The following is a 27,458-nucleotide window of genomic DNA, read 5'->3' as shown; positions in this document are numbered from 1 at the left end:
GAGTTTACCCTAGATATAGGATCTAGCTAGGGTGTGAGATGATAATGAAATAGTAGAAATAAAGAATCAATGCTTTTTGCCCCAAGTTAAAGAGGCGGAGCTATTGATGCTTTTCCCATAGTATTTTCTGATGGTAAAGTAAGGATATGTTACCCTTGAGAAAAATAATAGGATAAGATAGAAGGCTTATTATTATACTTAAATATGCATATGTACACTATAGGAAATATAATTATGTATCTAAAAAAAATACAAGATAGATCTTGTAGCATGCGTTCCCACTATGTACGTGTCACAGCACGACAGCGGCCTGCACGAGAGCACACACACACACTCTATCTACCTACTTCTAACTAATACACCTACTGTTTCACACTAACACACTCTATTAGCTCTCACATATCTACTTCCTACTTACAGTACACAGAAAACTAACAACCTTAATAGATAGAGAATAAACACAGTACCTTTGAAAACTCCATTAACAAAAAAAACTAACAACCTTAATACACAGAATAAACACAGTACCTTTGAAAACTCCATTAACGAAAAAAATACACAGTACAACACAAAATCCTTCTTCTCAACACACACACACACCCTTCTTGCTTACCTTTCCTACAATTGAAATTGCACCACAAAAGAAGCACAAAGTGCCATTCAAGCTTAGTGTATGGCATTCCCCGGCAATGGCGCCAAAAATGTGCGCGTATGCAAGGAACTTGCCGATACATCGCGTGCGAGCCACAAATGGCTCCAAACACACAACAAGCCTAAATTAGTAAGCTCAAAGATGACAATGGTGTGTCACTCACCGCTCTAAGTTTGCTTCGTGGAGGATTCCTCACCGCGAAGAAGAGGGAGACGCCACTACGCCGCGCTCAACCGCCTCGCCGCTATCGTACCGTCGCAATGCTCGATCGCACACACTTTCTCTCTCTCTCTCTCTCTCACGCATATACACACACACACAAGGAGATGAAGAAGAAGAAGATGGAGATGGAGTAAGAGCACTCTTCAATTGCACAAATGAGATAATGAGTGAATTTTAGGTTTATTTGACTTTTATATGAGCTCACCCCATTCACACTTGGGCGCCCATACTTAGCCAACTAATCCCTTGAATGTTCCAGTTAGAGTGTGCCTCTCATCGGCGATCACTCTTACCCTTTTCCTATTGGACCGACACGCCTAGAACTCAACTCTACCAAGTAAATAATACAACGTCCGTCGTAGGTGATATGGTGTCCGTGAGGTGTGAGGGTTAACAATATAAAACTCTCTCTCTCTCTCTCTCTTTGGCTATATGCATATATGTAGAGAGAGAGAGAGAGAGAGAGAGAGAGAGAGAGAGAGAGAGAGAGAAAAGGGCGTGCCTCCTCCATGGAACCATCTCATTGGCTGGCAAAAAGCAAAGGTATTTCCGGACCCACCATTTCATGGGCGACCCTCCCCCCCTTGAAAATGAGGTACTTCCACCCAGAAGCTTGCACATCTTCAGCCATGTAGGAGATTTGTGAAATTCCAGCCATTGATCTGATGCTGACCACTCAAACTGCTCACCTACCTCTGCTTCGTGTGAGTACTATGGTGGCGGAATAGGAAAATGCATTGCATTGTCGTCACCTTGTTTGAACCCACCCTAAGGTGCTACAAATTTAGCCGCTTCTTTTGGATCACTTTAAAAAAAAAACAATTGCTCTCTCTACGTTTTTCGATCCTCTCGCCTAGTTTAAGAGGCAAATCACTTGTAGCCACATGGCATATCTAACCTTGCTCCTTTCTCCAAATTGATGTTACACAACCAAGGTAAAGAAACGCATGACACAAACAGTTGACACCAGGAATTGCTTGAATAACATAAGAGTATTGGCCTTCCAATATCCCAACATTTTCACCTTCCATAATTTAGCCGCTTCTTTTGGATCACTTTTTTTTAAAACCATCGCTCTCTCTACGTTTTTCGATCCTCTTGCCTATTTTAAGAGGCAAATCAGTTGTAGCCACATGGCATATCTAACCTTGCTCCTTTCTCCAAATTGATGTTACACAACCAAAGAAACGCATGACACAAAGAGTTGACGTCAGGAATTGCTTGAATAACATAAGAGTGTTGGCCTTCCAATATCCCAACATTTTCACCTTCCACACCCTGAACCTTTGGCCTTCACAACTATCAAGGCTTTTTCAATAATAAGAACTTTGATAGAGCCCCCCCCCCCCCCCCACTAATTGACACCTCCTTTTGGGAGGTGGGATCAATGGCTCACGATCACCGGTTGATTGTGACCATTGGATTTCTTAGGGAATTTAAAAGATTTCCACTTTTTCATAACCGGGACTTGAACCTGCTACCCTCTCCCCCACGGGATTGACTCTAACCACTAGGCTACCGTGCGCTCGTTGAAAGGTATGTGTGTGGTAAGTTTATAGATCACGGTTTTGCGGACAAGTTTACATCTAGTTCATCTACTTCACACCAAATTTGGTGTGGTGTGCACCCTTCCAAGCTCACACTTTGTTCACGTTGAGTTCACACCAAATTCGGTGTGGTGCACATACCTGCCGAGTTCACTCTTAGTTCACACCTAGTTCAAGATGATCGGACGTCCGGATTGCACCCGCCTCGCGACGCCTAATGTGGGCCATTGATCCCACCTCCCTCCCCCTCTCTCTCTCTCTCTCTCTCTCTCTCTCTCTCTCTCTCGTGAATATTTTGTCCTATTGGCCCACAGTACTCGCTCTACCCATTGAGCTCACGCCTATCCAGTGAGAGAGAGCAATGGCTGTAACTGCGACGTCGCTGGACGTGCGCCCTCTGAGCGCCTCGTCTTCGTATTCTCTCCTTGGCGCCAGGTCAGGCTTGGGCCTGCACAAAGCTCCCTCCGTTGCCAGATTTTCGTCCGTTGCTGTCCGTTGCTCAGGTTCGTTAGCATGTGTGTGTGTGTGTGTGTGTGAGAGAGAGAGAGAGAGAGAGAGAGAGAGAGAGAGAGAGACATGCCTTTCCAATGGATGGATGGTTTTTCTTTGACGAAAAATTGGTACCAGGATTACCACATTATCAAACCCATAATTACTCAACAGAAGTATGGGGGCAGCTCTCAGAACCAGTTTTGGTTTTGAAAAGCGCCACTAGATACATTCATGCCACTTACCTTGTGCGTCCTTTGCATTGTAGGATAAAGAAAGAGTTGCATTTTTGTGTACATGGAGCTGAGGATGTTGCTACTCGACTGTCGTGTGTTGCCATGCATACATGTTCAAATTCATAGGCTTCCATTACATGCGGTTTTGATCTAAAGCTCAAGAACTGTACCAGGAATTTTAAACTAGTCTACTACAATAAATTACAAGGATTCTCTCCAATCTTAAATCAAGCATGCAAGAGTTTTTCTGCCAGATGTAACATGTTAAAAAAGTGTACCAGGAATTTTAAACTACAATAGATTACAAGGATTCCCTCCAATCTAAAATCAAGCATGCAATAGATTCTCTGCCAGATGTAACGTGATTTCTAGCAAATTTGATTTTTTTTTCACCTATGTTTGTAGCAGTATACTTGTTAGAATGTTCACTTTCTGTCTTGATTTCACTACACAGCCCCTCGGTTGTGGGTTGCCACCTGATCTGATCACCTGATGATAGGGGTATTGTAGCTTTTGGATGCTAATAGAATTTAAATCCCACCTTTCCCGATATTTCTATGTAGCTGTTTGTCGATTCTATGTGCTGCTTGACCAGATGCTGGCTTCTTTATAGAGCCCATGATCTCAGTCATTAGAGTCATGTTGACAATGTGCTTAGAGACCCTTTTCTGCTTCTCTATTGACCATCCCTGTTTCCTCGGGAGGCTCAACACAAGGATCGTGCTCATCAAAGAGTTGTTAATCCAACTTTAGCAGCGGTCTTCTGTGTGGTGTTGCAGTAGGTTGGTTAGTTTCCCATAAGCTACCTTCATCAGACAGCTGCTCCTCCTTAATTTTTATCTAACTTCAAGGTGGCATGTTATCTACACGTTTTTAAACCCTATATATAGGAGGGTTGGGGTAAGACCACCAGATTAGACCGGATAAGGTCAGCTGTGTCACTCTTGTACCAACAAACACTCTGTGTATGTGTGTGTGTGTGAGAAATGATACGTTTTTCCCGTTTGTATTGCATTAAGGGAATATGCCAATTATGAGACGAGTGAGGCCAAATTACAAAAACCAGTCATAGAAAAACCCCTCAAGATCTTCAAGGGAGACAAAGCTCAGAGGAAGAATTGCACAAGGAGAAATGGGTGCTCTACAAGATCTCAACACAAATAAACGTCAAAACGAACACCTTGGTTAGAGAAAAGCTACCCTCAAGAGAGAGAATCTATCCTTTCCTACTCAATCCATCAACATGACGATTACCTTGAGTAGACACCGGCTCAACTAGGTCACCAAATTGTTCACATTACGAAGACTAACGTGTTTGCATATGTCACCAAATTGTTCAAATTATGAAGACTAATGTTCTTGCATATCACTCCAATGTGCACTTGGTATAAGACTTAACCACGTTTACCATAAGACAAAAAGGCCACATAATCACGTTTACGATTTTATGACAAAAAGCCCAAAATTTATCTTCTCGTGGCTCTTCCCTGGAGGTCGCAAAGTGGGTCTTCAGCCTATGGCTCTTCGCGTGGCTCTTCGACCTATGACTATAGTTTTTAAGCAGTGGTAGAATGCATCTTACCCTCCTAAATCCAAGACAGAGTTATAGATCGAAGTGAAGGCGAAGACATCCGTTGGCAAGAAGGGCTCAAATTCTTTCATTAGAAGAGGAAATTGAGAGAGATTCCATTGTAAGGTCACTCATAGTTGGTGAGTTTGGGGCAAGTTCTAGCTCATAAATGGAGCGAGTCGAACTCTTTTCCAAGCCGAGACAAAACACGCTGTTTTGGACATGGTGGCCATGATGATGCATATGGTGCTAGCGCTACCGGGAGGGGTGCCTGTTGCCTATAGGAACAACATAGAGATGCAGACAACTTCGTTGAGAAAGACTTGGACAAGATATCGAGAGGACGACGAAGAGAAGGATGAAATGTCCCCATGGAAAAGGATAGAGAATCTCTTACAATTGATGAGGCCCTTTCACAACCGAAGTGGCGGGAGGCCATTCATACAGAGCTTGATTCCATTGAGAAGAATAACACATGGGAGCTGGTTCACCAAAGCGGAAGGTCATTGGTGTTAAGTGAGTCTACAAGACGAAATACAAGTTAGATAGGCATGAGGCATGTCTTGTTGCCAAGCGCTTGTCTCATAGACCGAGAATGGACTATGGTGAGACTTTTGCATCGATTGCGTGGATGGCGACCATTCGGACAATTTTTACCCTAGTAGCCCACCATCAATGGCCTGTGTTTTAGATGGATGTAAAGTCTACCTTCCTCGAGAGGGGGAGGTGTATGTGGAGCAACCTCTAGGATTCTCAATTCCAGGATCGAGTTACAAAGTTTACAGGTTGAGGAAGGCTCTTTGTAGGTTGAAGCAAGCTCCTCGAGCGTGGTGTGAGAAGATTGATTCTTTTTTCCTACGACATTCCCCTATTGTTCTTTTGTAGACCTGGATTTATCTCTTTCAGAGAGGGAGGATTGGCGGCACTTGTTATTCTCTATGTGGACGACAAGTAGCCATGATTCCCATATTGACAATACTATGGAGACCTTGGCAAAGGAGAGACAGATCTCGGGTTGCTTCATTACTTTCTTGGACTAGAGATATGGCGGATAAAGGGGGGCATCTTTCTCTCTCAGCAAGGCTATGTCCAAGAGTTGGAACAATTCGGTATGACCGAATGCAAATTGATCTCTTTTTCGATGGATCCCACGTATCAACCAAAAGTCTTTGTATGACCCCTTGGATGTAGCTGATGCTACATAGTATTGAAATTTAGTCGGCTCTCTTATTTGGTTGTTGAACAACCGTTTTGACATGAGTGTCTCATTGGGACTTTTGTCAAAGGTGTTCTTTTGTAGACCCACTTGTTATTCTCCATGTGGACGACCTTGTGATTACAAGTAGCCATAATTCGCATATTGGCAGTACTATGGAGACCTTGGCAAATGAGCGTGAGATAGATCTGGGGTCGCTTCATTACTTTCTTGGACTAGAGATATGGTGGATAAAGGGGGGGCATCTCTCTCTTGGCAAGGCTACTTCCAAGAGTTGGAACAATTTGGTACGACCGAGTACAGATTGATCTCTTTTCCGATGGATCCCACGTTCAAAGCAAAAGTCTGTGTGTGACTCCTTGAATGTAGCTGATACTACAAAGTATTGAAATTTAGTCGGCACTCTTATTTGGTTGTTGAACAACCGTTTTCACATGAGTGTCTCAATGGGACTTCTGTCAAAGGTGTAGCGGAAAAGGGTGAATCTGGTGATGAACTTGTTTGCAACCACGAGCAAACCTCCTCGGGATCGGGCAGCCAATGGATCTCGGATCTATCGCGATAGATCTTCTCGTACACAAGCTCCTACATGTACTGCCCATCGAACGGGCTCGGGCCAAGTACGCGTACAACCATACATGTAGGGGCTCAAGACAGAGGGGAAGGGAAGTGCTAGAGATAGATGAAGAAATCGCAAGGCAAAAATGCGAGAGAGAGAGAGAGAGAGAGAGAGAGAGAGAGAGAGAGAGAGAGAGAGAGAGAGAGAGAGAGAGAGAGAGAGAGAGAGAGAGAGAGAGAGAGAGAGAGATGCAAAAATGCTAGTAGATGTAAACGCTAGAGAGAGAGAGAGAGTGTGCCCAAACGTTGGAACTCTGCAATGATCACAACACATATGCCAAAAATACAGAGGGAGGGTTGCCTATTTAGGGCAATTGGGAAATTGCCCTACCTGCCTGGTAAAAACCCCACGACCCCAAAAGCGTGGAAAAATGCTAATAAATATGTCAACTCACTGAAAGTGACCTAGTACACATATTTAGTAGCAGAACTACAAAGAACTGGAGACTCCGACCTTGGGAAACCCTAGGAATAGGGGTCCCGCCGCATGCCATCCTACCGACACCGTGGAGTGCATCGTCGAGAAAGGCGCACAGCCACAAAACAACCCTCACTCCCTAATTTGCTCTCGGGAGATACTAGAACCACCACCAGAAAGGAATCTGAACTCTAACACCCCCTCTCAGCTCCTGGATGGGAAACAAGTCCAAGGGAGCTGGCATGAGAGGATAGTGTTGCGTGTGGATTCTGGAAGAGGTTTGGTGAAGGTATCAGTAGGGTAATCTGACGTCGGAAAGTACTCTAGTGAAAATGACCCTTCCTTGGTCTTCTCACGAACAAAATAGTATTGTATCTCTACATGCTTGGTCCGGGCATGGAACACGGGATTCCTTGCAATGGCTATACAACTCTGGTTGTTAGAGGCCTTGATGGTTGTATGCTGGGAAAATCCCATCTCTGAAAGTAGCCTCCGTAACCACAGTGACTCACATGTAGCACTACAATCAGTCTTGTACTCTCCCTTTGTGGAAGATAAGGCAGTTGTAGGCTGTTTCTTGCTGCTCCATGAAACTGCTCCTAAGCCAAAAGATAAGTTGTAACCTGTGGTCGACTCTTGTCTCTCCACCCCAATCTGAATCACTCCATCTGCATAGAATGATCATGGAGTCTGTACCTCCAGCCGCATAGTGAATGCCTAATGACTTGGTCGCCTTTAAATATCGCAGAGTCTGAAGAGCCCGCTCCAAATGTGACTTGGCGGGTTTCTGCATGAAAGAATTGAGAAGCCCCATCGGGATACTGACATCAAATTGGGTGTTGAGAACCCAAATAAGAGAACCGACCAGTTTCTATACTTTGAAGCATCGACTAGGCTACATCTGAGAAGTCATACTATGACAACTTCTTATTGGGATCCATAGGGGCTGAGATTGGTTTGCGCTTAGCATACCAAATGCTTCCAACAACTCTATATAGCGCTCCTCCCCTTTTTTTTGCCAAATCTTCAATCCAAGAATGTAGTGAAGCTGTCACAAACGGGAGCGCATAACAATATAAAATATACTCGGATAAATAGAATTTATCACTTAATACTTAAGCCAAAGGATATAGAGAGAAATAAATAGAGAGAGAGAGAGAGAGAGAGAGAGAGAGAGAGAGAGAGAGAGTGAGAAGATCGACACAGTGCTGGGACTAGAAGATGGGCTGGTCCCCCCCCTTAAAGAGAATCCTTTATTAGGGAGAATCTTTTTACAAGCACAAGAACCGGAGAAAACCCCTCCGTTCTAATTCTCTGACTCAATGGTCGTTCCTTCCTGTAAGGGAAGTCCGAGAGACGAGCTCTCAATCCTTTTTCCGTCTGTACTCGGAGTTGAAACTTGAGACTCCACAGGCAATTTTCGAATTCCGTTTCCGGAATTCCCAAGCGTGGGCCGAAGCCTTCTCGCTTCTCCTTCGCGATGAAGTACCTGCAAACACACATGCAAACACGCGACAACAATTCGTACGGGGAATCCACAATAGATACCTGTCGCTCTTTCGCGGGAAAAGCGACTTCCGTGCTTCGTAGTCTTGCGATCTCTTGCGTTATCTGGCGGTCGAGTCTTCTCTTGCTGACGTTGGTAACTCCCTTTTCAGTGAGGGCATGTGGTGCTTTTATAGCTTCTTCGCCACGGCACGAATAGCTGCTCGCGTAGAGATCACGGCCGTTTTTTTTTTTAATATAAATTTATATATATATATATATATATATATTTTTTTTTTTTTTTTTTCGCTGTTTTGCCAAAAAAAGAGAAAGAGAAAACGCTGGCTGATCTGTTGCCTTATTTATCTGATGGCTGTCCATTTATTAAATGGGTGGTCGGCGTATTTTAAAAATAGTATGAATCTACCCAAAAACTCAATAAAACCTTATAAGTTAAAAACAATTCTTTCACAGCACTTGCCAGGCGTCCTTGGATGCAACCACATGCACAAATGCAATGCAGACATAGATTCCTCGCGGGAAAGCGTTTGCTCTTCTCGGAAAACTCATTTAAATTTTCCGCTTTTTAAGAAAAGCTTCTCAAAACCCATCTTTATTCTTGTGCTTGCGTCTTTACGCGTATTCCTCTTTCCAGTTCGGATTTCCTCCCGACTATGGATATCCCCTTTTTGATGCACCCGTCACCCACCTTGTGACGCATCAGGAATACCCATCACCTAGTCCTTTCCTACCGAACTTACGGTACAATCTCCTTCACGATACTCTATGTCACCCATCCTATGACGCATCAAGAGATGTCCGTTCCCGGATGGTCGGATAGTTCTTTACTGATGCTCCCTGTCACCCATCCGTTGTGACGCATCAGAAGTACCCGTTCCTGGTGGCCTTAGAGATATTCCCTTTCACAGTGCTCCTGTCATTACTTTGAATGACGCACTAGGGATACTCTGTACTCGGATGTCTCCATTGAGAAAAACCCTCTCACTTAAAATTCCAATAATTCATTTAGAATTATTTTCTTGGTGTTCCAAGCGAGAAAACCCTCTCACTATAAATCCAATAATTCATTCAGAATTATTTTTCTGTCAAATAAAGCCAATTTAGCAGCATCCCTCTCACTTATAAACAGTTGTCCTCAACTGTAGAGGTCCAACTGAACTGCTGGGGAGAAACCGGAAAGATTCCAAATCTTCCTCAATGGTGAGTTGAGCTCCTTTCTCAAAAGAGAACTTAAAAATTAAATTAAACAATAATTCAATAATTCAATACTTACCTTACCGGTTTATGTCTTTCCTCTAGTACCTCGAGGATATCCTTCACCTTTCATTAAAGCTACGAGCCATGTAAGAACTCGTCATTCGCGTCTTTCCAACAGATCGGAAGTTTCCTCATTCGAGAATCTGTTAACTCAATTCCACCTTCTCAATTCCGAGAAGAATAATCCTCCTAGAAATCAATCTAGGTCTATGTCCTTGCGCATAACCTTGCGCTATTAGTCCTGAGGATATTAAACCTCTTATGTCCTCCCACATAGCGAATGCCCAAGTCATAGGGCATTAAGCTCGATGTCTTTCTTTCACAAACAGGGTTCGCTAAAGAAGGTTCTTGTTTTGGGCCGTCGCTCAACGTAGACAGACGGTTCTAATCCGAAGATTCCTTGTGCACGGCGCCACTTTCTTCTAGTCTTTTCCTCCTGCGAGTTATTACCACCAGCAGTGTTTTCTCGACGCCCATTAGCGTCTCTTCCTTACAAAATCATAAAAAATGATTCACCTTGCAAGCATCAATGATGACTTGCAAAATCTCAAGCAGATAGGATTCTAGCCATAGCATTTTCTGAACGTACATTCAAACCCGGTTCACAATAGAGCGAACCCTCTTTGATTCTTAGGGATGTTCTCCCATATGTAATTCTTACCATTTTGAAACGGTTGGCGAATTATATACTTACGAACAGAATAGTTCGAATTTATTCCAGCAGCGTGTAAATGCTACTTGACCTGCTCATGGAGAAACATATACCGCAACCAAAAGTTGATACTGTAATGATAAAAGCACATAGCGTACTCAATGATCAATGACCATCAGAAAACCTCTTCTCCGTAGAGAAACTCAAATTCCTTCTACCGAACACATCTCAAATAGAGATTCTCGTGTCGGAATATCCTTGGCGCAAAAAGGCGCTCAAGAGAGTATAATAAACTCTCATCCAATTCCTTGGCATAGGTCTGCATCTTCATGTGTTTTCCCATGTACTCAAAAGTATGTATAATTCTTAAGCTGTGTTTCGATGAACCTGGGAAATTACCTTCCCTTCGTAAGATCCTTAGAGCGAAACGCTCAACTTGATGATTCCTTGGCTCGTTCTTAGAGCAAAACCTGCTCATCAAATTAGCTAGGATTTCAATCCTTGGATTCCTTGAGCAGAGGTAGTAGTCGTCGCTTGTTCCTTCCCTCGTAAAGAGAGTGTTCATTCACTTGTGCAAAAAGCACTACCATATCTTCCCTTACCGGGTAGGGGGTGGGCTTTAAGAGTACTCAAGCTTCATGAAAGCTTTTCTTTGCTTGAAAGCTCAGAATGGTTCCTTCATAATTTCCTACCCGCAATAGCAGGTAATTTGTTGGAGAACTACCGGATACCAGATCAATCATGGACCTTCCGGATGGTTAAGCAAAGCAGTTCATCGTATAAAACAATGTTCTGACTCAACCTTTTTTTTATAAACACTCGAGAGTGATTGTCCTGGTTAGACACATGCATATCTTGTGCTTAAAAGCAAAATGCATTTTATGAGTTCCTCAAAGATTTAACTTTGATCAAAGACCTGTCCTCTCACTTAAAAGTTTAAGGGTCAAAAACTCGGGAGTTAGATTGAATTCCCTTACTCCAAACTTTCTCCGGATAGCAATGTATCCTTCGAGGAGAGGTAACAAAAATTCGTTGTTTATGTGTTCAATGGTTCTCGTCCCACTGCGGGGATTTTATTTTATGTACATCAAGGTGTACACTTACACTTTCTGCTGCAAAGTATCTTGCAGATGGGTTTACAAAATTCGGGCAAAAGTCCTTCGTTAAATTTGTTCATCTTTCCTTCCTCAGAGAGGATAAAAAATGGAGCTACCTTGGCAAGAGTGAACCACTACTTGCTTTGACTCGCTCGTGTTCCTATTGGGCAAACCAATCCCAATCTTCTTGAATGCCTTCCTCAAAGCGTAGAGGAAAAAAATTTGTCCGAAAATTCAGCCTTGAATTGAATCCAAGTCTTGTTGTAAGTTCCTTGCAAAGCTTTGGTATACCACCAAGTACTTGCAATCCCCCTTGAGGTGTTTGGTCACATGCCTCACCTTCGACGCTTTTAAGAAATTGCCACTTGCAAAGGCAAGCGTTAGCTTTTGGGACATCTTCCCATCCGTCAAAAGTATCAAACTTGACAGGAGCGTTCTGAAGTCTAAAGACCTTCTTCATATCCTTCCCGGAATGACGGGATTTCTTGGCTATGGTTATGGATTGATGTTCACGGATATTTTCTGGATTTTGAAGGATCTCGAGCATTTCGCTCCTTGGATTCTCTAGGTTCTTGAGCATCATGCTCTTGTTGCCTTCTTAGAGAATCCCAAGTCTTGTGTCGACTTCTTGCAGAGAGAAAAAAAATTCAAACTCTGCGAGCTTTTTCCTGTAGAACTTAGGTTTCCGCTTGCTTACTTCTCTCTTGGCTTGTCATGGCTTCTTCTCGTATCTTCCCAGAGTCGTCCTCCTTTACAGAGAAAGAGAGGAGACCATGCTCTGATACCACTGTCACAAACGGGAGCGCATAACAATATAAAATATACTCGGATAAATAGAATTTATCACTTAATACTGAAGCCAAAGGATATAGAGAGAAATAAATAGAGAGAGAGTGAGAAGATCGACACAGTACTCGGGACCAGAAGATGGGCTGGTCCCCCCCCCCTTAAAGAGAATCCTTTATTAGGGAGAATCTTTTTACAAGCACAAGAACCGGAGAAAACCCCTCCGTTCTAATTCTCTGACTCGATGGTCGTTCCTTCCCGTAAGGGAAATCCGAGAGACGAGCTCTCAATCCTTTTTCCGTCTGTAGTCGGAGTCGGAGACTCCACAGACAATTTCCGTCTGTAGTCGGAGTTGAGACTCCACAGACAATTTCCGAATTCCGTTTCCGGAATTCCCAAGCGTGGGCCGAAGCCTTCTCGCTTCTCCTTCGCAATGAAGTACTTGCAAACACACACGCAAACACGCGACAACAATTCGTATGGGGAATCCACAATAGATACCTATCGCTCTTTCGCGGGAAAAGCGACTTCCGTGCTTCGTAGTCTCGCGATCTCTTGCGTTATCTGGCGGCAGAGTCTTCTCTTGCTGACGTTGGTAACTCCCTTTTCAGTGAGGGCATGTGGTGCTTTTATAGCTTCTTCGCCACGGCACGAATAGCTACTTGCGTAGAGATCGCGGCCGTTTTTTTTTTTTTTTAATTTTTTTTTTCGCTGTTTTGCCAGAAAAAGAGAAAGAGAAAACGCTGGCTGATCTGTTGCCTTATTTATCGGATGGCTGTCCACTTGTTAAATGGGCGGCTGGCGTATTTTAAAAATAGTCTGAATCTGCCCAAAAACTCAATAAAACCTTATAAGTTAAAAACAATGCTTTCACAACACTTGCAAGGCGTCCCTCGATGCAACCACATGCACAAATGCAATGCAGACATAGATTCCTCGCGGGAAAGCGTTTGCTCTCCCCGGAAAACTCGTTCAAATTTTCCGCTTTTTAAGAAAAGCTTCTCAGAACCCATCTTTATTCTTGTGCTCGCGTCTTTACGCGTATTCCTCTTTCGAGTTCGGATTTCTTCTCGACTATGGATATCCCCTTTCTGATGCATCCGTCACCCACCTTGTGACGCATCAGGAATACCCATCACCTAGTCCTTTCCTACCGAACTTACGGTACAATCTCCTTCATGATACTCTATGTCACCCATCCTATGACGCATCAAGAGATGCCCGTTCCCGTACGGTCGGATACTTCTTTATTGATGCTCCCTGTCACCCATCCGTTGTGACGCATCAGAAGTACCCGTTCCTGGTGGCCTTACAGATATTCTCACAGTGCTCTTGTCATTACTTTGAATGACGCACTAGGGATACTCTGTACTCGGATGTCTCCATTGAGAAAAACCCTCTCACTTAAAATTCCAATAATTCATTTTGAATTATTTTCTTGGTGTTCCAAGCGAGAAAACCCTCTCACTTATAAATCCAATAATTCATTCAGAATTATTTTTCTGTCAAATAAAGCCAATTTAGCAACAGAAGCAAGCCGAGATCTATCATCTTAAACTCCTTAGCCAAGGTCTCCACAGTACTGCGGATGTGCTCAACATGGCAACCTATAATCACAAGATCGTCCACATAGAGGATAACAAGTGTCACCAATCCTCCCTTACAGTGAATGTATAAATCTAGATCTGCAAAAGAATGTCAAAAGGAGTGTCGTAGGAAGAAAGAGTCTATCTTTTGGTACCACGCTCGAGGGGTTTGCTTCAGGCCGTAGAGAGCCTTTAGCAACCTACAAACCATGTGTGTGAAATTTGGATCCTCAAGCCCTGGAGGTTGCTGCACATACACCTCCTCCTCTAAGTCACCGTTGAGAAAAGCCGAAACAACATCCATCTGAAAAAACGGCCACCGTAAAAAGGTAGTAAGGGCAAAAACTATCCGAATGGTCGCCATCCTCGCAGTTGGTGCTGTAACTAAGTCAGACTTTGTAAATAATTAATTTATTTACGAGAAAAGAATTATCTAATTAGTTGTGTGCACACCAGAATAGACCTAGCAGTTCTAAGGCCTCAGGTGAGCCTAAATGCGGGCCACAACACCTCAGAGGGACCTTAGCCTGAAGCCCTAGTGATTGGGAAATTGGGTCTTCAGAAAGGGTTAAGCAGTAGCCTCAGATTTTAGGCTCAGAAAAAAATACACGCGTCAGTACAAGCACATGAATGAGATGGGGTCCTTAGAACAGTGACCCTAAGGCTAATAAAGCTAATAAAGCCTTAGGGTAAGTTTTGTTAAATTAAATTTAACGGTCCGTGCCCGGGCGGGCGGCCGGACAAGTGTGAACAGGTAAAGGTGGTGCAGTGCCAGTGCGGCATTGCGCCGGCAAACCTTTGGTGTTCTCATAAAAGAATCATTGGTAGCATTTGTTAGTTAGTTGCACATTTTTAATTAATGAGCTAGAAGTTTTTAAAGTCAAAAGTTGAATGGTTTTTAAGTTTTTAAAGTAAGTGTGCCAAGTGGCACACTTACCAATGCAAGCTTTCACTCTCACTCTCACTCTCACCCTCTCTCTCTTCCTAGCGCCCCCTCTCCCTGATGGCTATTTAGGAGCCCCCCCTCCCCCATTTTCAGGGCTGGCAGTGCACCTACCTCCCCTAATGTGAGCGTGCTCTACGCGATGGAGACCTCCATTGAAGCTTGAGAGCAGCCCCTTGCGACATATGTGGTAGCCTTGTGCTCCCATTGTTAAGAACAAGGGATCTCACAGTCATAGACACCTTCTGGTGAAGTTTCATCGCGAGAAGCTGCCGTAGACGCTCTCTTAGCAGAGTGCGGTGGCTGTAATTCTCTGTTTTCAGCCCCTAATCACCTCGATTAGGGCTGTTTTCAGCAGATCAACCATAGAAATTCTCTTCTCTCTCCTTATCCAAAGCCTACATCAAGTTTGGTGCGATTCCATCGCGAAGAAGACCTCTGTTTCAGCGTAGGGGTATGCACAGGTAAGAATTTCAGGTTATGTGCAGAAAATTACAGCAAGCATGTGCGTGTGCATTTTGCTTGTTTCTCTTTTGTGTTCGATGCATGAATGAATGAGCATGAAGGCAACACATAACGGAAGATGGACTCTCCTCTGTGAGAGCTTCCGATGAGCTGTTTTGGAAGATAGACTCTCTTTTCGCTTCCAACCAGTCTTGCAGAAGAGGGGAAATGTCACAAGATGATGACGTGGCGGACAGCAAAAACCCTAAAATTCCTGCAAACCCTAATTTTTGCCAAAAACCCTAAATTCCGGAAATCGCGGAGGCGGATTATTAAAATTTTTTTATTTTTTGGAAAATGATGAGCGACGCGAATTTTGCTTTTGCTTTTTTTTTTTTTATAAAAAAAAGAGAAAAGACTCTCTAAGAGAGAGAGAGAACTGATGCTTTTGATTTTAAAAGCTTTTGGGGCTCTGCTTTTGGGCATCCCTTGTAACCTTTAAATTAGTGGTGAGGGCCTCACTTCTCAGGGCATCTGGACGCAGAGTCTGAGAGTGAAACCCTAACCGCTCTCTTGTACTTTGATGATTGATTAATATAAAAAGAAATACCGAAAGGGGCGCCAGTCTTTGGGGCCAATATCTCTAGGCACGGAACTCCACCGGGCCATTGCAAATTTATTGTGATCTGTGAATTGTTTTGAAGTGGTTATTTGGTGCTGTCGCGGTTGATTCTTGACTTGGAGTGTCCAAGTTTGTTACAGTGGTATCAGAGCACGGCCGATTTCTCTTCTACGGGAAATCCGATCCCCGAATTTTTTTCCGCGACACCTATGGCTTCAGGCAATGATCAGTCGACTCCCTCTGCATCTGGAGATGCGGGCTGGGATCACAACGAAGATTCAGACAGAGAGTATGGCCCGCCTCGGCCTACTCAGGCGGAGCAAAGAGAGATGGAGCGTCGTCAATTGATTGGCGATGCAACAAAGATGATGCTCAATTTTGCCAAGGACCCGAAGATGGCAAAATATATGAACCAGACCTCTTTGAAAGAGGTACAGATGGAGTGGCAGAGAACCACAACACCACTCCCGAAACCCGCTCTCAAGAAACCTTCTACCTCCAAGAAATATACGGAGAAGGAACTGGAGAACGTGGTTGATGCACGGATTGCTCAGCTTTTTCACACGCAAAAGAAAGCCAAAAAGCACGGCAAAAAGCAGAAGAAAGGCACTGACTTCCCGGGATATTTGGGTCGTCGGTTGACATTTGACAAGGCAAAGAAACGGAAGAAGCGTGTTCGATTTGAAGGAGTACCCAGTTCTTCTTCTTCTTCTTCTGACAGTTCTTCTAGCTCCTCGGATTCGAGCGAAGAAGACTGAAAAGGTAAAAAGCGAAGCAAGAAGCAACGCTTTGGAAAGGGCAAGGCAAAGAAGGCTAAATCTCGCCCAGAGACTGACATTTCTACTGAGGACTCGTCTACAGACAGCTCAGATTCCGATGACGGAAAGTTTTATGCGAACAAGAAGAATTTTTACAAAGCCAACCAGTATGACTTTCTCGAAGATAAAAGCAAGAAAGTCCGAGAGTTTAAGGAAGGTGGCCACTCGATCAAGTTTGATACTTTTCAGGAGACTCAGATGCTTCGAAGGCTTTGTCTTTTATTCAGCAGTTTGACATCGCTTTCGCGGGAGGAGGCTATTCAGAGCACTCCAAGATTCGGAGAGCTGCCTCTTACTTTAAGGGGAATGCTCGTACTTGGTAGTCCACGCTTCTATTAAGCAAGACTGTGCCAGTTACATGGCTGAAATTCAAGAGGCTTTTTATTTCTTCTTGGTTGACTTGAGAGTTTGAGCGAGATTTACGAGCTGCTTGGAACCATCTCCGGATGACCAAGAGCGATACAGTGAATTCTTATTGTGAAAGATTTTGGAGCTCTTTTCTACCCGCCTCTTCATTCAAGAAGATCTCATTCAGAGAACAGATTGAGCAGTTTACCTTGGGTCTACTTACAGAGATCCGAGATCACTGCTTGGAACAGAAGTCAGCTTCTATTCAGGAGTTGATGAGTCATGCGAAGCGGGGCTTTGCCATTCACTCTGGCAGTCTGACCTACCCCACAGATGAGGCCATGACACAACGAGCCGAACAGACTTCTGGGAATGAAAGTAGAATGAAAAAGAGCAACCCAGAGAAAAAAAAGGATGCACGACCCAAGCTTACTCCTGAGGAGAGAGCTCGCTTCATCAGAGAGGGGAAGTGCTTTGGATGCGGGGAACATGGACATATTTCCGCGAAGTGCCCTGATAAGGCACAGAAAGAACAGAATGATAAAGACGACGACAGGTCTGAGAGTTCGAGAGCAGCTGAGGAATGTGGCAGAAAAGGCAGATAGAAAAGTAGAACTGGTACCACATGGCGTGGGACTTGCACCGAATCAAATGAATGAAAGTACAAACTTTGCCGCTTTTTTTGGGGCAAAGTGAAGGATCAGAAAGCTCTTTTGAAGGAGCCAAGGCCAACTTCTTTTCACTTGGAATTGGCGGCTCGATTTGGAACTACGCCCGACAGACTGATGCCACAGGCGGAGGTAGTTCGACTGGTACCCGGATGGGATGTTGCCATTACACCGAGCATTGGCAAACTTCGTTTGCAATGACAGGGGTGTTCAGGGCACGTGAGTGACGTTCTACTCGGGATCCCTTGGTACCACAAGAACTACGCTGTGGTTGACTACCGGGCCGAGAAAGCGACTTTGATAAATGAAGGGCTTAGAGATTGTACTTGAAGAACTTCAGTTTTCTTACTCATTCTTTTGGGAGAACTGAACGATGGATAAAAGTTGAATATGTTTTGACCTGAAGAAAAGAACGCCAAGATTTTTTTCTCCACGCTCATGCCGATTGCTTTTGAGAGGGCCTGAAGATCATACCATTGATCTGATATCTGGAAGCACGCCACCGAATCGGCCACCTTATCGTGTGAGCCGAGTACAGAATGAAAAGATTATGAACTCAGTGAAAGACCTCTTGGAAAAGGGTCTTGTCCAGCCTAGTACTTCACCGTATTGCTCTCCAGTGTTGTTGGTTTTGAAGAAAGACGGATCTTGGAGAATGTGTATCGATTATAGCACTCTCAACGAAATCACCATCAAGAACAGATTTCCGATTCCTAGGATCGATGATATACTCGACAGGTTACAGGGATCCTCGTGCTTTAGCAGGATTGACTTGAAGAGTGGATATCATCAGATCAGGATAGCGCCAGGAGATGTCTACAAGACAGCTTTTCGAACGACTTTTGGGTTATTTGAGTTTTTGGTGATGCCTTTTGGCTTAACCAATGCTCCTGCGACATTTAACCGGATGATGGATAGGATTTTTCGAGAGTACAGGCTATTTGTTGGCACTTTCTTTGACGACATCATTGTTTTCTCCAAGAATGAGGCAGAACACAGAGATCATCTGCTTCAGGTCTTTCAGGCATTACGAGATCACAAGTGAACCCGGCCAAGATAGAGACTATCCGTGATTGGCCCGATTTGAGGAATGTCCATGAAGCTAGAAGCTTCTTGGGACTGTGTTCGTACTACAGGCGGTTCATACGAAAGTTTGCAGAGAGGTTGCTTCCTCTTTGCATACCTTGACACAGAAAGGAGTACGTTTTTCGTGGGGACCCACAGAGGTGACTGCCTTTCAGACATTGAAAGAGAAATTGACTACAGGACCATATTTTGACTTTGCCGGACTTGCAGAAGTCATTTGAAGTATATTGTGATGCTTGTGGTCGTAGTCTGGGTATGGTCTTGATGCAAGAAGGCCATGTCATAGCTTACGAGAGCCGTTTGTTCTCTAGGCCGCAGATGACAGCACAGATCTATGGGAAAGAGCTTTTGGCGCTCTTACTCAGTGGCGGCATTACCTACTCGGAGCGGATTTTACTGTCTTTACAGACCATCAGAGTTTGCGCTACTACTTGTCACAGAAGCAGCTTTCGGAAAAGCTGATGCGGTGTGTGAACATCTTGTCACAGTTCCACTTCCAGATTGTCCATGTGCAGGGACAGAAGAATGTGGTGGCAGATGCTTTGTCTCGGAAACCGTTGGTTCTGGCTATTTCCACGATACATCATAGGAGCTTCGAGGATATGGTCGATCAGTGTGCCACAGATACAGATTTTGCAGATATTTTCACACGGATACGGGATGGGGAGACAGTAGCTGGATACTCCCTTCGGGAAGGCTACTTGATGAAAAAGACTATGTTGTGCGTTACACAGCCGTTGAGGGAAAAGGTTATGATTGATTGCCACTGTCCACCTTTTACGGGTCACCGCGGCATTGCTACCACCATGAAAGGGGTAGAGAGAGATTTCTTTTGGCGGAGACTGAAGAAGGATGTGGAAGAGTTTGTGCGCAGTTGCTTGGTATGCGAGAAGGTCAAGTTTGACATGCATAAGGCACAGGGATTGTTACAGCCTTTACCCATACCCACCCGCCCCTGGGAAAATATTGAAATGGATTTCATTTTTTTTTTAATCTCCCGAGAATACAGAATGATCACGATGATTTTCCGATTACATGGCACGCCTGAGACGATTGTCTCCGATAGAGACCCCAGATTTATGAGTTTGTTGTGGAAGGCAATTTGGGAGAACATTGGCACGCGGTTGCAGTTCTCGTCATCGTTCCACTTGCAGACTGACGGGCAATCTGAGATTGCCAATTCAGTGATTTTAGATTTATTGAAGTCTTGTATCTCGCATCAGAAGACTCAATGGGAAAAGAACTTACCTTTGGTGGAATTTGCCTACAATAACACGATACACTCTTCGACGGGGAAGATGCCATGTGAGATTGTTGAAACTGTTGCGAAGGTTCCATCCTTTCTGAGCACGAAAGATTAGAAATTTGAAGTAGATGAATATTCGCGAGATTTGGATACGGCTTTTGCCAAGGTTCGCGAGACTTTGTAGGAGTCTCAAGAACGATAGAAAAAGGCAGCGGATCGCCATCGTCGCGACTGGAAACTGAAGGAGGATGATTGGGTGCTCTTACTTTTGAGAAGGCACGCCTAAGAAAGAAACAGGGAAAGGAGAGGCTTTTTCCAAAGCTTAGTATGTGATACTACGGACCTTTCCAGATTACTGACAAGATAAATGATGTCTCCTTCCGATTGAAACTGCCAGATACTTGGAGGATTCACAATGCATTGCATGTGAGTCTCTTGAACCCTGTTAAGGGTGATGTGCCTGATGATGGGGAGCCTGATGAGCAACCCAAAGTGGAAGAAAACGAGGAGATCCTTGTTCCTGAACAGATTTTGGCACATAATGATACGAAGAAAGGTAAAGTCTGAAGGCGGTTCTTGGTTAAGTTCAAGAACTTTCCTGCATTTAATGCGAAGTGGATGGAGGAGGAGGACCTAGCAGATACTCCTCGGATTGTGAAACTTTACCTCGATGTTTTGGTTTAGCATAGTCTACTCCAAACGGAACCCAGAAACTCAGCTTGGCCGAAGATCTGGTGCAGTGGGATGCACAAGAGGGGAGTTACTCCGCTCCTTTGTCAACAGATGCCTCGATTTTGATACTAAAGTCACTGATGTCTCTTTGAGCTTCAGGGATACTGAGAGCTGACAGTATTCTGCTGGATGACTTTATGAAATGGAATTCCTGATTATGATACTGATTTGTTCTTGACTTCTTGTGAGTGCAGGAACTGATAGCCGAAATGACTGCAGCATTTTGGTCTGATTGATCTCGAATAGACATGGTTGCAATAGGGGTTAGTCAATCGGACATCGATGAGGTCCCGATTGGACCTAGATGTGATTGCTAGCTACATTGCCGATAAATCATGGTCTAAGATCCGAATGAATGTTGAATGTCATGTGATGTCCTGTGATGTCTGGTGATGTGACTGTCGATTTTGTACATGTGCTAGATGTGCGTTCCTAGTACGTAGGTACTAACAGTCAGTGTCTGCTAAGACGATTTATGGCTTTTGTCGGTTTTGCAGGCGTAATCGCGGTCGATTACAATGCTTTCAAGAGGGGGGTATGTCACAAAGTGATGACGTGGCGGACAGCAGAAACCCTAAAATTCTTGCAAACCCTAATTTTTGCCAAAAACCCTAAATTCCGGAAATCGCGGAGGCGGATTATTTAAATTTTTTTATTTTTTGGAAAATGATGAGCGACGCGAATTTTGCTTTTGCTTTTTTTTTTTTATAAAAAAAAGAGAAAAGACTCTCTAAGAGAGAGAGAGAGAACTGATGCTTTTGATTTTAAAAGCTTTTGGGGCTCTGCTTTTGGGCATCCCTTGTAACCTTTAAATTAGTGGTGAGGGCCTCACTTCTCAGGGCATCTGGACGCAGAGTCTGAGAGTGAAACCCTAACCGCTCTCTTGTACTTTGATGATTGATTAATATAAAAAGAAATACCGAAAGGGGCGCCAGTCTTTGGGGCCAATATCTCTAGGCACGGAACTCCACCGGGCCAGTGCAAATTTATTGTGATCTGTGAATTGTTTTGAAGTGGTTATTTGGTGCTGTCGCGGTTGATTCTTGACTTGGAGTGTCCAAGTTTGTTACAGGAAATCCCCTAAGTAGAAAGAAAGTGGAAACACTTTCTCAGTAATAAAGATATTCTCTTTATGGGGGGGGACCAGCCCATGTTCTGGTCCCCAATGAAGTGTCAAGTTTTCTCTCTCCCTCTAATTCTCGTGAGTATTTGAAGTGTAATTAAACGTCAATTTACGCTTCCGTAATTTTCTGTGACAGGTGCAAAGGTCTCGTTATAGTCCACACCCTGTCTCTGAGAAAAGCCCTTGGCAACGAGTCGTGCCTTGTGCCTGTTGTCCAAAGAACCATCAGATTTGTACTTGGTCTTGTAACCTATTTGACACCAATCACCTTTCGCTTGGCAGGCCGTGGAACCAACGTCCAAGTGTGGTTCTTCTTGATGGAATCAAGTTCTTTTTGCATGGCCAAATTCCACTTTGGTTGTGAAAGCGCCTCCTCAATTATCAGAGGATCTCTGTCCTTGATCATTGTCAACATCAAAGTATAGTTCACCTGTAATAAAGTCCCATCTACCTCAACAAATCGAAGTCACTGAGATCGTCGTGTATTACTGGCGTCAAGCGAGGGGTGTGGAAAATCTAGAGTTGTTGCATCTCGCAAGGTCTCCAACAGCCACTTCGGTAAGTCGTAACTTGTTTGACTTGCTCTTCGGGGGAGGAGCTACTGGTATATCTGGCTCTAACTCTGCACTATGATGAGAATCACTTTCATCTGCATCATTTGAAATGGGTGCATCCTTCTCCGTAGCGTGAGGGGGTTGGAGAAGAGGGTTATCAAGAGGCAACACATAATCTAGGTCTCCAAGTATCGGCAAATCGGGGGTCGTTGTGGAAGACTTGGGAACAGAAGCCCCTTTGAAGATAAAAACTTGTTAAAGACAACATCATGGCTGACTACTACAACATCCTTCTTCGTTGGATCATATGTCGATATCCCTTGGAAAGAAAATTGTAGCCGACAAAAACCGTTCTCCAAGACTTGGGTTCAAACTTCCCCCTCTGCTCCTTCGGTACATGGACATATGTATCGCTCCCAAAGATCTAAAAATGGGAGATGTCGGGCCTCTTATCAAAATAAGCTTTGAACGGGGGCTTGCTTGGAACTGAAGAGGTTGGAGATTGGTTTATGGTATGAACTACCGTCTGCCCATAAAGATTTTAGCAAGTTTCCATGCTCAAGCATGGTCCGTGTCATTTCTACCACTATCTTATACTTCCGCTCCACAACACCATTCTCTAAAGGTGATCCGGTTTTTGCAAGCTCTCGCTTGATGCCATGGTCTACACAAAATTGAATGAAAGCATTGAAGGTAAACTCCCCACCTTTTTCCGATCAAATAGTCTTCAACACTTGATTGCTTTCCTTCTCCACAAGGGAACACGAGTTCTTGAAGAGGTCAAATGCCTCGTGCTTGTCCTGTAGAAAGTATACCCAAGTAAAGGGGCTGAAATCATCCACCATTAACATGAAATAAAGAGCCTTGCCGAGGGAAGGGGTCTGCATAGGTCCGCAAAGGTGCGGTGTGAGCCAACCTTAAAACGGCAATGGCTCGGCGTGTAGCAAGCCTCTGAATAGATTCTCGATGTTGCTTCCCACAAATGCAAGTAATGCTTTTGCCATGCTTACTCCCAACATGTGGTAAGCCTATAAAAATCTGCTCACGAAAAGCAAGCCGAAGGGCATCCTTGTTCAAATGACCGAATGTGTAATGCCAAAGATCACCTGTGGGTATCTGCGTTGCTGAAGAAAGAGCATGGAGCCTGTAGAGTTCGTTCTCCATTGAGCCTCCTCTTACCTCCTTACCGGATTCACGATCTAGAATAGATACCACATCCTGTGTAAAAATCACCTCCATGCCAATCTTGCACACCTCGTGCACAGACATAAGATGAAATCCCAGCTTTGGAGCATAAAGTACCTTGGAGATATGCATACCCCCTCTGCCATCAAGAATCAACTCCATAGTTACCTCTGTGAATAGGCATTTCAGATTTGTGGTTACTAAAAATGGTACAACAGTGTGGCCGCATGTTGGACAAAAGATTCTTCGAAGGTGTCATGTGCCGTGAGGCACCACTATCCAAAATCCAATCATGATCATCTCGAACTGCAAGGGTCGATGCAACCTCCGATGTCTCTGAAGAGTCTTCTGAGGGTAGAATCTCCAAATGAACAAAGGCTGGTGATTGTACCACTGTGGCTGAAGAAGTCGAAGCATCTCCAACTTGCTTTGGACACTTCCGCCAATAGTGGCCTTTGTCTCCACAATGATTGCAATGCCGTTCTGCCTTCAAGGCTTCTTTTTCAACATCACTTCCTTGGTATTGTTGCTATTCTTCTTACCCTTGTGCTTCTTGTGGTTGTTGGCAAAACCGGTCAAGACTTCGGAGTTTGACTTCTTCCCGGTATTGAACCGCTCCTCCTGGTCTAGTACCATTGGAACAAGAAATAGTGTTCAGCTGGCCACTTGTTGTCAACGAAGAAGAGAAATTAGTATATTGAGGAGGTAATTGGGCCAAAAGCTGGATAGCCATGTTCTTTGAATTGATAAGCTTTCCCATATGAAGTATCTCTTGTTGAAGCTCCTGCATCTTGTTGATGTGGATGTTGAAGCTTTCTCTTTCATCTTGTCAGTGATCCCGCACAAAAGAGTTCTTCGCATCCAGGGTTCTCAATTGCACCTCGAGGGCTATCCGCTTCATTGGAGAAAGTTGATCATATAGCGAAGAAAGTTGATCCCAAATCAACTTCGCGTTTTTCATCAATCGGATGTGACTGATGATTGATGGTGTACTGTTGAGGATAATGAAAGACAGGTTTCAAGCGTTGACACACTCCCATAGCTTCGCTCCCACAGGGTCCTTTGGCTTTTGAAAGTTTCTTGAAAAGTGACCTAGTACACATATTTAGTAGCAGAATTGCAAAGAAGTGGAGACTCTAACCAGGGGAAACCCTAAGGAACAAGGGTCTTGCCTCTTGCAAACCTACCAGGTAAGCAACACCGTGGAGTGCATCGCTGAGAAAGGTACGTCTATTTCAAATACGGCCGAGCACAGCCACAAAAAAACCCTCATTCCCTAATCTGCTCTTGGGAGATTCGGGAGCCACCACTGGAGATGTCACGTGACACATCCAACCCTATGTGTCCGTGGACAAGCTACAGCATGACTAGGGTTCAGTTCAGTCAAGTCAATCTAGAATAGGAAGTGATCTGGCACTTTTGTGAGTCTGTTCACAGACAGTGCATGTCCAGAGACACTTAGAGTAGATGCATATCCTGTGGTTGCACACAGCATGATCATCAGATTTCAGTCAGAACCCATCAGGAGCATTTTTATAGTGCATAGACCTATTTTCCCTATTTTTGACATTTTTCACTTATTATTTTTAAGTGACTTTTGTTGGGAACTAGGTAGGGCAAATTTCATAAGCTTGTATATATATAAATCTAGCGCTAGCACTTTCTGGTAGAAGAGGCAGTAGGAACTTTGGTTCAACAGGCACCTTCTCAGCAAGACTCCCCAAGACCAACCTAGCGTTTTTGCCCAACAGCAGAGCCTAGCGTTTTCATTCCCAGATCAGCCTTGGCGTTTTTGCATTGCAGGGCAGCGGCGACGACCACAAGACACAGGAGATCAGCCCTAGCTATAGCAGATCGCCCAACGACAGCAGATCAGCCCTAGCGTTAGCAGTTTCCTCCGCAAAGACAGATTTCAGCCCCTAGCGTTTTTGTAGATCTTCGTGACGGAATCAACCCTAGACTCAGCGTTTTCAGTTTTCAGTAGTCAGTTTCCACAGTAGAACCCCCGAACCTCGCAGATCTCACCTTCCCGCAGCATATCCTTGCTGCACGATCAAATCCCGCGAAGTTTGCAATTTCAGCCCGGAAAAACGCAGATTTCAGCATCTGGGTTTTCAGCGCGTCGTCGTCACATCATTGCCATCGACATCATCACCGACATAGAGTCAGAATTCAGCAGATAAAGATTCGCAAATTCCAGCCTGTCTCGTCGTCGTCCTCATCATCGTCGACATCATCGGCAAGTCCAAGCATTGTAGAGATTTGTGCAATCATAAGTAGACCGCTCTCGCCATAGAGAGTGGGGCCTTCGGAGGAGGGTTTGACAACATTCTGGTGTCGTATTCTTCTCTCTCTATCTCTCAGTCTCATGCACCTTCATTCACAGTGTTCACCACTTTGTTTGCGTCCATTGCATTCTCTTACTAAAGGAACGGAAGGCTCTCCCTTCCGTAAGTAAAAGGAACCCTTGAGCACAGTTCGGAGCACTCATCTTGAGCAAAGTTCAACATTCACTTCCGCTGCACCTTACATTGGTATCAGAGCATTGACAGTGTTTTGTATCACTCAAGGAAAGAACCACAAGAATCACATAATTTTTTTTTGCTTGTTGCGGTCGCACGTAACCCAAGTTCTCTTGGTCGTGCCGATCCCTAATCGTATTCTTCTCTCTCTATCTCTCAGTCTCATGCACCTTCATTCACAATGTTCACCACTTTGTTTGTGTCCATTGTACTCTCTTACTAAAGGAACGGAAGGCTCTCCCTTCCATAAGTAAAAGGAACCCTTGAGCACAGTTTGGAGCACTCATCTTGAGCAAAGTTCAACATTCACTTCCACTGCACCTTACATTGGTATCGGAGCTTTGACAGTGTTCTGTATCACTCAAGGAAAGAACCACAAGAACCACATAATTTTTTTTTGCTTGTTACGGTCGCACGTAACCCAAGTTCTCTTGGGCGTGTCGATTCCTAATCGTATTCTTCTCTCTCTATCTCTTAGTCTCATGCACCTTCATTCACAGTGTTCACCACTTTGTTTGTGTCCATTGCACTCTCTTACTAAAGGAACTGAAGGCTCTCCCTTCCGTAAGTAAAAGGAACCCTTGAGCATAGTTCGGAGCACTCATCTTGAGCAAAGTTCAACATTCACTTCCGCTACACCTTACATTGGTATCAGAGCTTTGACAGTGTTCTGTATCGCTCAAGGAAAGAACCATAAGAACCACATAATTTTTTTTTTGCTTGTTGCGGTCGCACGTAACCCAAGTTCTCTTGGGTGTGTTGATTCCTAATCGTGTTTTTGAAGAGTGATAGGAATCCCAAGAAAGAAGGGCTTGTCCAGTCTCCCCTTGTGCCTCTTTTCACTCATTGAGAGCGGACTGTGCACTTAGCGGCCGGCCAATGGACGTGAGGTGGAAAAAAGTAACCTTGGTGTGAGCGCAAGGCCGCCAAGGGGTGCGCCCGCGAAAAAGAGCAGAACTTGGGTGAAGAGAAGATCCTTCTCTAACACAGATTGCAAGCGGCAAAAGACCCTCAAGAACCTCAAGAACTCAAGACCCTCAAGAACCCAAGTTCCTTCTGAACTTAAGAACCCAAGAAGCCAAGTTCCTCGTGAACTGAAGAACCCAAACTTCAATGGATGGTCATCACTCGAAGCGGAATGGATACTTCGCTTGGAGGTGGTGAGCATGGGAGTGGCGAAGAAGAGTTTCCCCACCAGGAGGTTTTTTCGATCCTCCTTCTTCCCCATCTACGCCAAGGATTGCACTAACTCCTATGGAGGCTTTCGACAAGATGAGGATGGATAGGGAGTTAGAAAGCAAAGCAAGAAAAGCAG

At 44.3% G+C, this 27,458-nt stretch overlaps 1 protein-coding gene across 1 annotated transcript in view; it reads left to right on the top strand.

Annotated features, from left to right (window-relative positions):
• The first annotated feature begins 2,737 nt into the window (after window positions 1-2,737).
• The window catches only part of LOC147419498 (Tetratricopeptide repeat (TPR)-like superfamily protein), a 44,965-nt gene continuing 20,244 nt past the window's right edge, over window positions 2,738-27,458 (top strand). The window contains exon 1 of the mRNA XM_086505931.1: window positions 2,738-2,924. Coding sequence (XP_086362057.1) covers window positions 2,783-2,924 — 142 coding nt within the window. The 5' untranslated portion in view covers window positions 2,738-2,782. The remainder of the gene's footprint in view (window positions 2,925-27,458) is intronic.

Source organism: Adiantum capillus-veneris, chromosome 29 (assembly GCF_014529385.1).
Source record: "Adiantum capillus-veneris isolate H3 chromosome 29, ASM1452938v2, whole genome shotgun sequence".
Lineage (NCBI taxonomy): Eukaryota > Viridiplantae > Streptophyta > Polypodiopsida > Polypodiales > Pteridaceae > Adiantum > Adiantum capillus-veneris.
This window is presented reverse-complemented; position numbering and strand designations above follow the sequence as displayed.